Source organism: Corylus avellana, chromosome ca9 (genome assembly GCF_901000735.1).
Source record: "Corylus avellana chromosome ca9, CavTom2PMs-1.0".
In the NCBI taxonomy this organism is placed as follows: domain Eukaryota; kingdom Viridiplantae; phylum Streptophyta; class Magnoliopsida; order Fagales; family Betulaceae; genus Corylus; species Corylus avellana.
In genome coordinates this window covers 10,199,163-10,213,607 of record NC_081549.1, presented here as the reverse complement: position 1 = coordinate 10,213,607, position 14,445 = coordinate 10,199,163, and the positions used below count along the sequence as shown (strand labels likewise).

Genomic DNA, 14,445 nt, shown 5'->3' with positions numbered 1-14,445 from the left:
ATCGGAGGTCCAGGTTCTGGAAACACCGGATCGGGATTCCGACAACAAATTTTTTTCAAATCCTAGCCATCCATTGTCATCCAATAACCACCAATTCGCCACGTGTCCCACTAAAAATAAATAACAAAATATTATTTATTTTTTAAAGAGAAAACATAAAACAAAATATCAAAATAAAATAATTAAAAAACTGGGGTAGCCGACCACCCCAACTGAGCCATGAGGGTGTCGGAAGCCGCCCCCAAGGGTTGGTTGGGGTGGCTTCGTAGCCGAGCCAACCCCTAAGGCCAAAACTCAAAAATTAATTTTTAGGTTTTGGCCATGAGGGTGACCGAACCACTCCCTATAGCCATGAAGCCACCCCCAATTGGCCTTTGGGGGTGGCCGAAGGCCATAGGGGTGGTTTGGCCACCTCATGGCCAAAACCTAAAAATTAACTTTTGGGTTTTGGCCTTAGGGGGTGGTCCCCTAGGGCCATGTAGCCACCCCCAATCGGAAGCCACCCCATGGCTTAATTGGGGTGGTCGGCCACCCTAGTTTTAGTGGGACACGTGGTGAATTGGTGGCTGTTGAATGACATTAGACGGCAAGAATTTTGAAAAAATTTTGATGGGCAATTTTGACACTATTGTGTAGGATCCCCATCCCGAAACACCGGGAAAGAGCTCACTCCCACCGTTTCAAACAAGCTCGGGCTAGCGCTCTACCGCACCACCGTCAGGTTTCTCTGACACAGCTTAAGCCTACACCAACCAAACTCTGTCCAAAGCAAAGCCAAAAACAATCTTCAAAACCTCAAAACCCCACGCTTTCCCAAGACTCCTTTTTCTCCTGACCAAAAATGGTTCCAAACCCAGCATCGCTCGCCCATAAATCCCCACTCTTACACCGTTTCGTGGGGTTTTCTCGTAGACCCATCTCCCATTCCCGTCACGATATCCGAATTCCCGCATATCCAGTTAAGTTGAGCCGGTTTCAGAGCTGTTCTTCGTGCCAGTCTTACTCTTATCCGTTGAATTCTGGTCAGGGAGTTGTGTTTAAGAATTTGGGTCCTTCTGAAATGGGATTTGGGCCACTGGGCCTTTCCCATTTTCGGGTTTCGGCGGTCTCGGATGGCGGGTCGGGCGGAACTGGTGGATATGGGGGTTCTGGTGATGGAAGTTCTGGTGGGAGAGGTGAAGGCGGCGGTGCCGGCGGCAGTGATAGTGGTGGTGGAAATAAATGGTCCTTTCTATCATGGTAATGTACTACAATTTCAAATTGTTTGTCTCAGTTTTAGGTTATTAATTTCTTTGCTTTTTGGTTCCTATACCATTTTAAATAGAAAAAAAGCAGTAGCTTGAGATTTTGAAATGAAACTCTTTTACTTGGATTTTTAAGATGTTGCTACCTCGTCAAGGATGATAGGGTTGTAACTATGTGAACTTACTACTCATATAACCTTCTAAATACCTTGCTCTTCAGGAATTTCGGCAGCCATTTGTCATTGATTTCAGCGTATGAAAGCTCTTAAAAACATAGCCGACCTTTATCTCAATTTTAAGTGCCTTCTTTCCTCTATGAATGCTTACATTCATACACGTGCAGACGTGCATTGCTCCCTTTTTTTTGGTACCAAATTTGTGATGTAAGTAGAATAATATACAATGGGTTTGGTTCAGATCACTGTCATCCAAATCTTGTTAACATTGGATTCAAACGTAATACAGCCACGTTAAAAGTGAAATGTTTCAGACATATTACAACCAATGAAAGCTGTCTTGGTAGACATGTATTCAAAAGGCTGCTGCACCGGGCTAGCACCTTTGGTAATTGAGTACTAGGTTTTGTATGTTCACCTTGGGTTTCTGACTTACTTCTTTTTTTTAATGGTTTTCCCTGTTGAAGTGGGTAACTTGGGGGCAGGCCGGCATGGTTCTCCTAAGCGGTTAACACAACTGTCATGTTATCTTCTTATTGATGCTTATTAATAGTGTTTATGTTGTTAATTATCAAAAAAATAATAGTGTTTATGTTGCTAGAGATCTTACACAGCGATTTCACTGGTCTAGCTATGTACATTGTAGAGATCCTCAACTCAGTCGCCACTTGCTATGTTTCTTTTTTTGGCTGAAAAGGGAAAGAAATTCCTTCTCAGGTGGCAGATAAAACTGTGGCTGTAGTATCAAATATATGATACTTAGTGAGCTGGCAGTATAGCAGAATACAGATCATAATATGTTCACTTCTACTTATCAAAAAAATAAAAAAAATAATATGTTCACTTTATATGATGCCATAATCATATATCTTATCTAAGAGGGACCTATAGCACAATTAACTTATCAAATAATTGTGCTATAGGTTTCTCTTAGATGAGTAATATTATAGAATGTTCATATTGGTTTTCCTCAGTCTATTAATTTTTTTTTTTTTTTTTAAGTTCTAGATTTTTGTATGGAATAAAATCTAAGCAAAGTCTTGTGCTAATTGTTTTGTGCCTTGTCCTTTATTCTTGGGATTGAAAACATGATCCACATTCTGCTATTCCAACATGAAGTTCTCACATTACAGGTATTTGGCTCTTCTTGCGAAGTATCCTGTGTCAATAAAAGCTCTGACATCTGCACTCTTAACTTTAATTGGAGACTTAATCTGCCAGGTACACTCATTTGATTGTCATCAACAACAAGTGTAGATATCTGTTATTTCTTTGTGGAGTTGTCGTCAATATTGCACTTCCACTGCGTACTGTTATTTGATTAGATAGTTAGGATAGAGTATGATTTACTTTGTGTGTAGTTAGGATAGAATATGATTTAGTTTGTGTCTTGGGTGTATTGGTACTCACATTAGTTTATTCGAAACTTTTTCACATATATAGGCAAGCATCTGCATGCCACTTCAACTCCATCACTAATTTAAGTTGAATTGCTCTATAACTAAAGTCCTGTATCCTTTATGATTCACTTTTATTTCTATGGATATTTGGTAAGCAATTATAACAAAAAACATGCCTTTTTTATAATAACAATTAAATAGATGTTTTGGCTTTTCCTAATGAAGTGTGTTTATACATATGACATCCTAGTGTAGTGTTGTCAATTTTTTTTGTTGTTGTTTTTTTAAATTAAGATGCCTATGTATGAGATTGCAGATTGGTGTGCCTGCTTAGATTTTTCTAAAGCTTATCCTGGTTCTAGATAACTTAGTAGGAATAGAGTTGAATAGTGATATTCTGATAAAAGATTCATGTGTCGGTGTCATGTAGACAAGTTTGCCGAGTATGTTTAGATCTCTAGTGGCCTTAATTAGATTAGGCGAAGATGCACTCTAAATGGTTTCCGCACACGATATGCATGGATGACAGACTCATATGCTCATAATATAGATCCCTTTTCATAGACTCTTTACGAATTTAATTTTTTTATTTTCTTTTAATTTTGTTTTTTCATTGGTTCTCCTCCTCTCTTGTATGCTTAATACTTGGTTGGCTTCTCCTTGGCTCTTTTAATGAATATACTTTATTTTTAGAAAGAGTAAAAAGGGAAAGAGATAAGAGTAGGAGAAGATGCAACTTTTCTTTTGCTGTTTGGATGAGGGTCTTTGGAGTTGGTATATTAAGGAGGCGCCTTTGCTGTACACAAGTGTAAAATCAAAACCTCATTGTAGAGCTTCTTTGGTCTGAAGAAAGAAGGGATTTCTACTCTGATCTATTGCCCATTTTGGAGGTTCAGAGAAGACTAGCAACTAAATGCTTCACATTTATCTTCGTAGGCGTCTTAAGAGCCATCACTATATTGAGATACACCTTGAACTTGCTAGCAACAAAGTCTTTGAGGGGAGGCTTGAATTTTTGAAATTTAGTCCCTTATATATTTCCAAAAATTGGAATTCTTGAAGATTATTGGCTCTCTTTTACTCATTTATTCCTAATTTATCCAAATCAAAGTTAGGTTAGAAAATGTTAGGCTTTAGAAATTGGCCTCGTTTGGTGCGTAAAATCTTACATGTTATATTTTTCATCACCTAAGGTTTCAGTGTAAAAATTTCTAGTGTGTGGGTGTTTTTTAGAGTTTCTGGCATGTCATGACGGGAACGTTACCCAGAGCCTCAAAGAAATCTTGGCCTTTTCCTGTTCAAAGAACGTCACAACAGAGATTTGATGCGGTGCCACAGAGAAGTCTTGACCTTCTCCCGTTCAAAGCATGTCCCAATGGAGATGTGATGTGGTGCCTCATTGAAGTCTCGGTCTACTTCCATTCAAAGCCCATCGTGATGCGACCTAAGTAAAAGCTACCAAATAACAGAGAGTGTGGGATGAAATCCTAGCTGTGCATTATGACGTGATGAGGAATTCATGTGCGCTAAAAATTATATCTTTGGCTCTTCTCTTTTCTATAGCTCTCAAGCAATCTTTGGATTTTTTTGGTGAGAAAGATAGAGAGATCCTTGATCTCTTCACCTCTATGAACCCTAGTGAAGATTCCTAAAAGTTTGAAGCTTTTTACTACTTGGGGGTTTTGATTCTTGTTTTGTTCAAATCACACCATACACATCCCTTGTCCATCAAAGAGCCTACTAGAGAATTGGTGAGGAAATGCACTCGAATAAGATTGGTTAGCTCGGAGGCAAGTAGGAAGCTTGTTGTCGTACGGAGTCTTAGATTTATAAAATGGGTTTTTTGTAAGTTTCTTTTTCTATACTTTGGTTATTCTTCATGATAGTGATTTTCTGGGTTTGGCTGCCTCGAAGTGGTTTTTCCCTTTGTTTTGTTCTTAGGGTTTTCTGCTTCCTAACAAAATTGCTTGTGTTGTGGATGTGTTGTTTATCGTTAAATATTGCAATTTATTTTCCATATATATTGTGTGTGTGGATTGTTGTTGGGGGTTAAACCGTTTCTTGGGTTCTATCAGAAAAGTTTGAACTTATCTTTCAACTGCGCAAAACGAGCCTAGGTTGTCATGTCCTTAAACTGCGGGATGATTTTTTTTTTGTTACAAGTCTTCCATCGTTCTTCAGTATATCAGGCGTGAGTGATGATTTATTATGCATTTTCAATTTTCATCTTGCTTTTTGTCCCTTTCTAGAACCATATTTTCTCTCTTTTCACGACACTTATGGTCCCATCTCTTACTTGTACCACTAAGCTGAAAAAAAAATGTAACTCTACAGAGTAGAGAAGGGGGTGGGAGTGGGGTTCTGGTGATTCTAGATGTTGGTGCAGTGGAGTTCTATTTGACTTGAGATACATAATGATTTTACTGTTAGTGAAGCGGTTGGTTGTCTGTTTTATGGACAGATATAATTATATAATTAAAACTTGCTGTTTTTCAGTTCTATTTACGAGATACTGCATGTTTCAATGATCTAAAAATTATTAGTGTGGTTTACTGATTTTTACAATTTTTTGCCTCAGCTTGCGATTGATCAAGTGCCATCGCTAGACCAGAAAAGAACGTTCCTGTTTACTCTGTTGGGTCTGGTGCTAGTGGGTCCCTCATTGCATTTCTGGTAACAGTTCAGAGTCCATTCTTTGTGTGCCTGAAAAGTGGATGTATAGCAATAGCAACTTTATCATTACTTTTACCTAATGGGTTCTTATGCCACTGCCATGCATTTTCCAACAATTCAACAATTATTGGTGTGGTTTCTCCTGCATTTTAGCATTTTCTTTTTACTTACAAAAAAGTAAATTGATTAGCAATTTACTTAGCATTTCACATTTCACATTTTCATTAGCAATTGATACAATTACCACATACATATTTCCAGTGATCCAAAAATTATGGTTTCTTACTTACATCCCTTTAATTTGTTTTGGCGTCAACCATTACACAACAATATGTGCTAATCAATCCTTGTTTCCTACTTCACCATCACAAGCAATGTATAGGAAAATTATTTTTTAGTCTTTTTTTTTTTTTTTTTCCTATTCTTGGATATGCCTTTGGGTTATCAAATGCAAGGGTGGTCTGTAATGATGGGCATGCACCAAACGCACTGTAGACAAACCAATGTTAATATTAATATATATATTAAAAAAAAATCATTTTGTGGCTTCTATGGTATATGTTACTTCTTTTCATTTTTCAATCTTCATTTTCTCAACTTGATTTGTCTTCAGGTATTTGTATTTGAGTCGTTTGGTAACATTGCCTGGAGCATCAGGTGCATTCGTGCGCCTTCTACTTGATCAGGTGACCTAATTTTTTCTAATTTATCTCTCAAATTACATAAAAGAAATTGCAATGCCACTTAGCAGCATGTTATCATCTCTGAATGCGAGGGAGAATTGTTGCAGTTCCTCTTTGCTCCTACATTTATTGCAGTTTTCTTATCTACGTTGATGACACTAGAAGGAAGGCCATCACAAATCATACCAAAGCTTCAGCAGGTGGTTTGAAAGGCATTTATTCATATGAGCTTTAGAATGAGTGCATTGCCAGGTTCTTACTATTTTCTTTTGTTTCTTAACTTGTCTTTCATTTTGTAGGAGTGGTTTTCTGGTGTTCTAGCAAATTGGAAGTTGTGGATACCTTTCCAATTTCTCAACTTCCGATTTGTCCCCCAGCAGTTTCAGGTCCTTGCTGCTAATTTCATTGCTCTTGTGTGGAATGTGGTTCTCTCCTTTATAGCTCACAAAGAGATTCTTCCAAAATAGGTATGTTTTAAGTTTTGAAGAAAGTAGAATAGTTAATGCTATGTTAGATACGCAAATAGTGTTAGTTCTGTGCCTTCCATGGAGCTCACGTATCCAATTACTACTATAGGAAACTGCAAAACGTTAAAATACTAGTCAGAGGTTTGCTTGATTCCAAAGGACTTGCTCAAGTAATGAGAAAGCTGGATTTATGTCCATCCACTTCTCTCCTGTCTTAATTCTTAAGTGGGTCATGCTTGAGCACCAGAACGAACCTAATAACGCTCGTCCCAGCTACTTGGCGGCAGCCAAAATCACAAAGTTATGATAAATTATGACATTATATTGGGTTGTTAAATGCAATTGTTAACATTAAATTTGAAAGTTACATACAATTGTGAATTAGATATGCAATATTTCATATAAAGATGTAGAACAGATGGACCAAATCACTAAAATAACATATAGTTTTAGCCAAATGGCCAAGCATTTTCAGGGAATTGATATTTTTTCTTTCCAGGCTATCAGTTCTTGCCTTAAAATCATTTTTTTTTTTTTTAATTTTTTTTAAATTTTTTTTTTTATGAGTTTACTTTTTATCTAACCAACTAAGGAATTGCAGTCCATATTTCTTGACCTTGTTTTAGGCTTTGGGTTTTGATGGCTGTTCAAAAAAAAAAAAAAGTTTAAGTGAAGATAAAAGGCCTACCAGTTGTAGATTTAGAGGTAAGTGGTGTCATTCCTCATCAAATTAGCACAAGACTCTAAAACATCACATTCTTTTGGTATTTTTGCTTGGTTTAATATCCGCAGTGTTTTCAGGATGCACTTAATCTTTTAAATTGGAAAATTTTCTCTTTTTGTGAACTGAATCTTTTTCTTACAATCTATTTAAGCTAGTCCTTTTCTTAAGTAGTTTTAACTAAGGCTTTGTTTAGTTCACGGAATAGACCCTTGGAAATGAATACCTAATCCTACGGTGTAGCTATTTCTTTGTTTGGTTACACACTATTCATAGGAATATGTTATTCTCATGGGACTACTAATCACATAAACACATGATTAGCTAATCCACTAAAAAATGAGTGACTTAGCTAAATCCTTAAGGAATGGAATACATTTTTCAAAAATACCCATATAACTTATTTTTTTTTTAAAAAAAACTTAAAACAAATTAAAAAAAATAAAGTGGGTGGCTTGACCACCCATTGAGGTAATCGGCCACCCACAGAAGAGGTCGGAGGTGGTCGCACCACCCCCATCGCATTTTGGGGTGGCTACGGCCACCCCAGATTTGCTTTAGGGGTGGCCAGGGGTGGTTGGGGCCACCCCAGATTTGCTTCAGGGGTGGCCGCAGCCACCCTGAGGGTTGTCAGGGGTCGCCACAGCCACCCCCGGCTGCTTCTGTGGATTTTATTTCAGGTTTTTTATTATTTATTTTTATAATTAGTTTGAAAAAAAAAATGGGGTTTTTCGTAATTTTGATTCAATTCCAATTTTTTCATGTGTGTTGTTACCAAACTAAGAAATAGGAATAGATATTTTATTTCACACTCTTTTATTCATATTAGTAGCTATTCCTTTTCCAATGGACTAGGCATTCCACAAATCAAACGAGGCCTAACTCTTTAGCAAGAAATTTCAAGTAATCATAATGATTCCCATGTTGATGAAGACACCTTTCACTTATGTCAACCATTTTCTTGGTATGTTGTATACAATGATAAGCTCCACATGAGAAGTCTATAATGGAGTCATGAGTAATACAGAAATTGATTGAAAATACTTATTAACAGATAGTAATGATCTATACTTTGTGTGCTGACTATATTTCTATTGATGTTCTAGATATGTTAAAGAAACTCAAGAAGTACTTGAAAAAAAAAACAACCAACTCCTTGAGATGTAGCTGATATTTATAGATAATATTGACATGTTGCTATTTCTATTGCAATTTGGAAAATCCAAAATAAATTATCTATTTGGGTCTCTGCCATCAATTTGTTGATCATATATTAGTCTTATTTTTGTTTGGGAAGCATTTAGATGTTATTGTGACAGTTTATGTGTTGATAGAGCCTATATATTCTAAGTTCCTCTTCTATAGAGTCAAGAAGAAAGTAAATTTTTTTTTTTTGGCACCTATCTAATATGGTTTTCACACAAACTTCTCAAAAAACATTTTGTTCAATAAGCATGTTTGTATGGAGAACATTGATGTTGTGTTGTTAGATAGTTTTCCGTCTCAATTTAAATGTGGACAACTAGATATTAATGTTTGAGTGCAAATATGTGATTCTGACCCGTTCTAGCCCCAGCCTCAAGTAGTGTTTTCTGAGAAGCATATGCATTGGTGCTTTATAAACAGTGAAGAAACTTTAGTAAAACATTGGTCAAGAGAGAAGTCATCTCCATGGGTAGCGAACAAGTGTTCAATGTCATTATCAGCTAATTTCTGTATGATGTGAGTAATCAATGCTTGCTTCTATGAAACTTCTAGCTCTAACTTTGGGGGACAAGTATATTTTTTAGTTGGAGTGAGCAAAACATTTATGTTGAAGTTGAATGGTTGACACATCTGCACACATTTCATACTTCATTCATCATTAACTTTCGTAAACATTCAGGTTAATGTGGTGACCTGACCTCAGTTCTGTCGGACGATATACTTCAACGATTTTGGTCCTCAGTGAGAAGTTTGTTACCAAAAAGATGAGAGGGACGATGCCATTTTAACATTTGTTATTGTTGGTTGTATACCTAAGGTGGGGATCTCTGTGCTTTGAACATGAGCTTGTAAGTTAATGGATGGAAGAACGTTTGGAATTGCAGATGTAGGTGTTTCTTTTATGAACTTCTCTTTTTCTCTGTGTCAGCAAGTTTTAATATCCATTGGTTAAGAGTTGCTTTGATTGGTGGTTTTGCTGAGATCTTTAATTTTTAGCAAATGATATTGACAAGGGTGCGACTGTTGATCCCAAAGAAGCTTAGTGAGATCTTGAATAACGGAAGCTAAATTGAATACAGTTGGATGCAAGAGACAACATTTCTTTCTTCTTTCTTCTTTCTTTTCCAAGTATATATGGGAAGGGGAATTTCACCCCCATTGGAATATTGGTTGCCTCCCCCTCGTCCCTCTTGGTTCAAAATCAACTTTGACACTGCTATTCGAGATTCTTTCTTTGCACAAGCAGCTATCTGTCGAAACCACAAGGGACACATTATCAAAATAATTTCCAACATTAGCCCTCCTTGTCAGCCAAATTATGGTGAAGTGAATGCATAAGCAAACAAAGCACTAGGCGGGGGAACATTAGCCCTCTTGCAATTCAGCCCTCCTTGTTTTCTGCTTCCAAACACAAGGCGGGAACACAAGTGAGTAGCTCCTTGAAGTGAATAGGAATGAATCTTTTGAGCAAAATTGCAAGAGATCAAAATAGGGGATGCCCTGAATACCCTTCTCTCCCTGGTCAGAAAGGTAAAGAAAAAGAGAAATTTTAGATTGTTTTGAAATGAATGACTTATATGAGAAGTAACATCACCTCCAAAATAAATGCTGTAATTTCATTTTCAATATATAGCTTTAAATTCAAAAATTTCTACTTGTCAAATTTTGTCCTGTGCCTATTACTTGTTCGGGCAATATCCCCTGAATAACTATTCGTTTTGACAAGACCTCTTCCTCCAAAGTTCAAAATCTCTCAATTTGAACCCCTCAATTTTTAATTGCAGCCAATTTGAACCCTTTCGTTAGTTCTAGTCGTTAACTTCTTTTAACGGCAATACCTAAAAAGACTAAAATATACATAATTTTTGTTTTTTTTGTTTTTTTTAAGAAAAATAAAAAATAAATTGAAATTTTATAAAAAATTCAGGGGTATAAATGTCATTGTATCACTTTTAACGTTTAAAAACTAACGGAGGGGTTCAAATCGAAACAATTGAAAGTTAAGGGTTCAAACTGAGAGGTTTTGAACTTTGGGGGTCTTGTCAAAACGGGTGGCAATTCAGGAGTTTAAAGTGAAGTTTCTTTTTATTTTTTTATTTTTTTATTTTTTTATTTTACTCTAAAAATGGTCCAAAATGCCTTTTAGCAAAAATTTCATTTGACCTAAAAGCTTAATTTTTCAAACATAATTGTAACAATGCTTTAAGATTCCCATGTCAATCAGATGTCCTAACCTACATATACACCAAAGCCTCACACCAACCAGGCTATATAATATAAGACAATGTTTTGACTTTTGAGCTTTTCATTTAGGAAACAACAAAAGTCACTTTCCACCGTTCCATCTTTTGTTTATAATAGACAAAAGACAGACACCTAAACCTAATAATTCTTTCAATTGGGGGGTGTTTGGTAGAAAACTAGTAGCAACAGTTTGTGTTTATTTCTTCGCTTTTTCTCGTATGCATCATTGTATTTTGGGTGTCTAAATACTCCTCAAGTATGATGCAATTGCTACATTATTAGGGTTAAGAAAGAAATATTGAGGTAGTAAGGTATGTTGGGCCGAGCCCATCTACGAGGATACTCTTTAGTCTTTACTCCCATGCATTGCCATTAAAAACTGTTTTCCGTCTGCATAGGTTGTAGGTAGATAGCGGAGGTAGGCGGAGCTAGATATTATCCGCATCCGCATACCTATATGTAAAACTATATAAAATAGGTTTTTTTTTTTTTTTTTTTTTTTTTTAGTGTTTTTTTTTGTTTTGTTTTGTTTTTTGTTTTTTGTTTTTGTTTTTGTTTTTTTGTGAATACATAAATAAACTAAAACAATGTTGTTTTAGAAAAAGGAGTAGGGTAAATGTGGGTTTTATAAATAGATGTTTTTTTAAAAATAAAAAAATAAAAGAAAGAAAAAAGAAAGGCCATATAAATTAAGTTCATAGTTGAGAAAAGGAAGACCAAAAAAGAGCTCAAAATGCAAAGTGGATGTCACGGGAGTTAGTACAAAAGAACTGCCCTTGCATGTTCAGTTATGGGTAGATTCTACAAAGTGCAAATGTGGATGCAGGTACTAAAATTTTCTATCCACAAAGTGTGGATACGGAATAGGAATATTGTTGAATTAATTTTGGAGGATTAAGATCCAGTGTAATACCTAGGATATTGCACCGCATGACATACATTTTTTAGGTTGTTTATTCAAAACCAAAAATTCTAATCGTGACAACAAAACAAAAAACAAAAAAGAAAGGTTACTGAGGTTATTCTCAAATCTGCTATCAAGAGTGGTTGAGCCACTCAATTTCAGTCACCCCAAAACCATTCCAACCATTAAAAGAAAAAAAAAAAAAAATTGTTCTCTTGATTCATTTAAAATGCATTGCATTTGGCACAGTAATATAAATCTCAATCCAATTGTGGAGACCTTTGGAGAAGTTAAGATATGGTAAAAATTAAAAATGGTAGGAAGGTAGAGCATGTAGAGACGTTGATAGAGAATTAATGTAAAGTTTTCAAATAATTTAATACCTTGAATTATGACGCAGTGCAGGCGTAAGGGTGAGGTCACACCCGCCGACTGGTAAAGAGGCCCTTAAAATTAACAAAACCGACAATGACTTTGAAAAAGTCAGAGGACACATCACCCCCATTGTGGTCCCCACTCTACCCTCTAGGGCCATTTACTTCTTAGGTCAACAACCTCCCCCACTCACTGTCCATACTATGATTAAAATGTTTTATTTATTTTTAATAAAATTAAACATTTGTTATCATCTAATTGTTTACAAAAATGAAAAAAGAAAAAATTAGAGAAATTAGAGGAGGCTATTGGCATCAGATGTTGTCCGTTGATTTGGATAGAATGGTGCTGAGGAGAGATTAACGTGGCAAAAGGATTGAGGACAGCTGGACAGGGGTGAAGATAGGATTAGGGATCACAGTCAGTCAAGAGGAAAAGAACGACAGTGTACCATCAAGTACAGCCCACCTTCTTTGCCTTTTTCAAAACTAACTCTATTCTCTCCGCTATTACCACTAGCCCATACTCATCCCATTTATCATCATTATTATTATTATTATTTTATGTTTTTGGTAGAATAATACTTTACAATTGCTCCCAATATTATACTTTGATTCTAGCATATTTTTTCGTGAATTTTAAAACTATTATTAGATAAAAATATAATATTAAGTTATTTTAAATTTAATAATAATTTTAAAAATTATGTCACCAAGCGTGAGAGTAAAAATATAAAAGTAAGAGTGAGTGTAATTTCTCTCTTTTGAGAGTTTGTGTAATATCTCTCGTTTGTTTTTTCCATAACTCAATTATCATGACCATAGATTAAATAATAGATTAACTGATACTAATTACCACGTGTATTAATTAGTTAGTTTGTTAAGTAAGATAGTTAGCAAATTGTAACTGTTTCCTAATTAACAAACTCTGTTTTCATATGTGTAAAACAAAATATATATAATGTATTCGGATCAGTTTCAACTAATGAGGCAGAAAAAAAAAAAAAAAAAAAAAAAACTAATGAGAATTATTCAGATTTTCTCCAACACACTAAAAAAAGAATTTTTTTTGACATGTCTACAGTAACATACTTTTTGTCACGTCACTAATAACTGACGTGGTAATTATTGCCACGTCAAGAAAAATTTTATTGACGTGGCGTTTTGGCCCGTCAATAATTATTGACGTGCCATTATTTCACATGTCAAAAATTAATTAATTAATAATATTAATTATTTGTTTTAAAAAAATATTAGATAACAAAATTTAATTGTTATATATATATATATATATATATATCTATATATATATATCATGTTTTCAATATTGTAGGAGTATTATAAACTAAAAAATTAAAGTGTTTTTTAGTATTAGCAATCTGGAATATTAATACATATATGTATTATATTAGTCTTAAGTATATAGTATTTTTTTAAAAATAAGTGATCATATAATTTTTTCTCTTATTATTTTCAATATATTTTCTTGACGTGTCAAATGTAACACGTCAATAATTTCTTGACATGTCACATTTTGACACGTCAATAATTGTTGACGTGCCATTATTTCACAAGTCAAAAATTAATTAATTAATAATATTAATTATTTGTTTAAAAAACAATATTAGGTAACAAAATTTAATTGGTACCTATATATGTGTATAATTATATCATTGTAGTTTAGGGTTTTCTTTCTCTCTTTATATAATGATTATTTTAATTAGAATTAAATATTAGATAACAAAATTTAATTGATACCTAATATATATATTAGGTAACAAAATTTAATTGGTATATGTATAATATATATGTATAATTATATATATACATGTATAATTATACCTGATTCAAAATTTAATTGGTACCTATATTAGGTAACAAAATTTAATTGGTATATGTATAATATATATGTATAATTATATTTGATTCAAAATTTAATTGGTACCTATATTAGGTAACAAAATTTTTAGTATTAACAATCTAGAATATTAATACATATATGTGTTCTCTTAGTCTTTAGTATATAGTATTTATAAAAAAATAAATGATCATATCATTTCTTTCTCTTATTAAGAAGATTTTCAAATTTCTACTTATTGACGTGTCACATGTGGCACGTTAGGAATTTCTTAACGGGTCACATGTGGCACGTCAAGAAATTATTGACGTGTTACATGTAGCACGTCAAGAAATTCTTGACGTGTCATGTCGAACGTCAATAAATTCTTGACGTGCCACATGCAAGACGTCAAGAAACCGCATTGGGCAGGCGCGAGCGAGTTGCCTCCTTCTTCTTCTTTTTTTTTTTCCTTTGTTTTTCCCTCCTCTAAGTCTGAATTTCGTCCTCCTCCCG

The 14,445-nt window shown here is 34.6% G+C and overlaps 1 protein-coding gene across 1 annotated transcript; it reads left to right on the top strand.

Annotated features, from left to right (window-relative positions):
• Positions 1-598: 598 nt before the first annotated feature.
• LOC132162610 (protein sym-1) lies at positions 599-9,534 on the top strand. Its single transcript, XM_059572884.1, has 7 exons — positions 599-1,239; positions 2,554-2,641; positions 5,399-5,493; positions 6,107-6,179; positions 6,284-6,376; positions 6,476-6,643; positions 9,250-9,534. The coding sequence occupies exons 1-6, from the start codon at positions 842-844 to the stop codon at positions 6,641-6,643; spliced, it is 915 nt and encodes a 304-aa protein (XP_059428867.1). The 5' UTR covers positions 599-841; the 3' UTR covers positions 9,250-9,534.
• The last annotated feature ends 4,911 nt before the right edge of the window (positions 9,535-14,445 follow it).

Bases quoted from the DNA above. Each gene is read 5' to 3' on its own strand.
- LOC132162610 (XM_059572884.1), top strand. From the start codon at position 842: ATGGTTCCAAACCCAGCATCGCTCGCCCATAAATCCCCACTCTTACAC. The intron at 6,180-6,283 runs GTGACCTAATTT...GAATTGTTGCAG, and splicing joins TGCGCCTTCTACTTGATCAG to TTCCTCTTTGCTCCTACATT. The intron at 6,377-6,475 runs GTGGTTTGAAAG...TTCATTTTGTAG, and splicing joins TCATACCAAAGCTTCAGCAG to GAGTGGTTTTCTGGTGTTCT.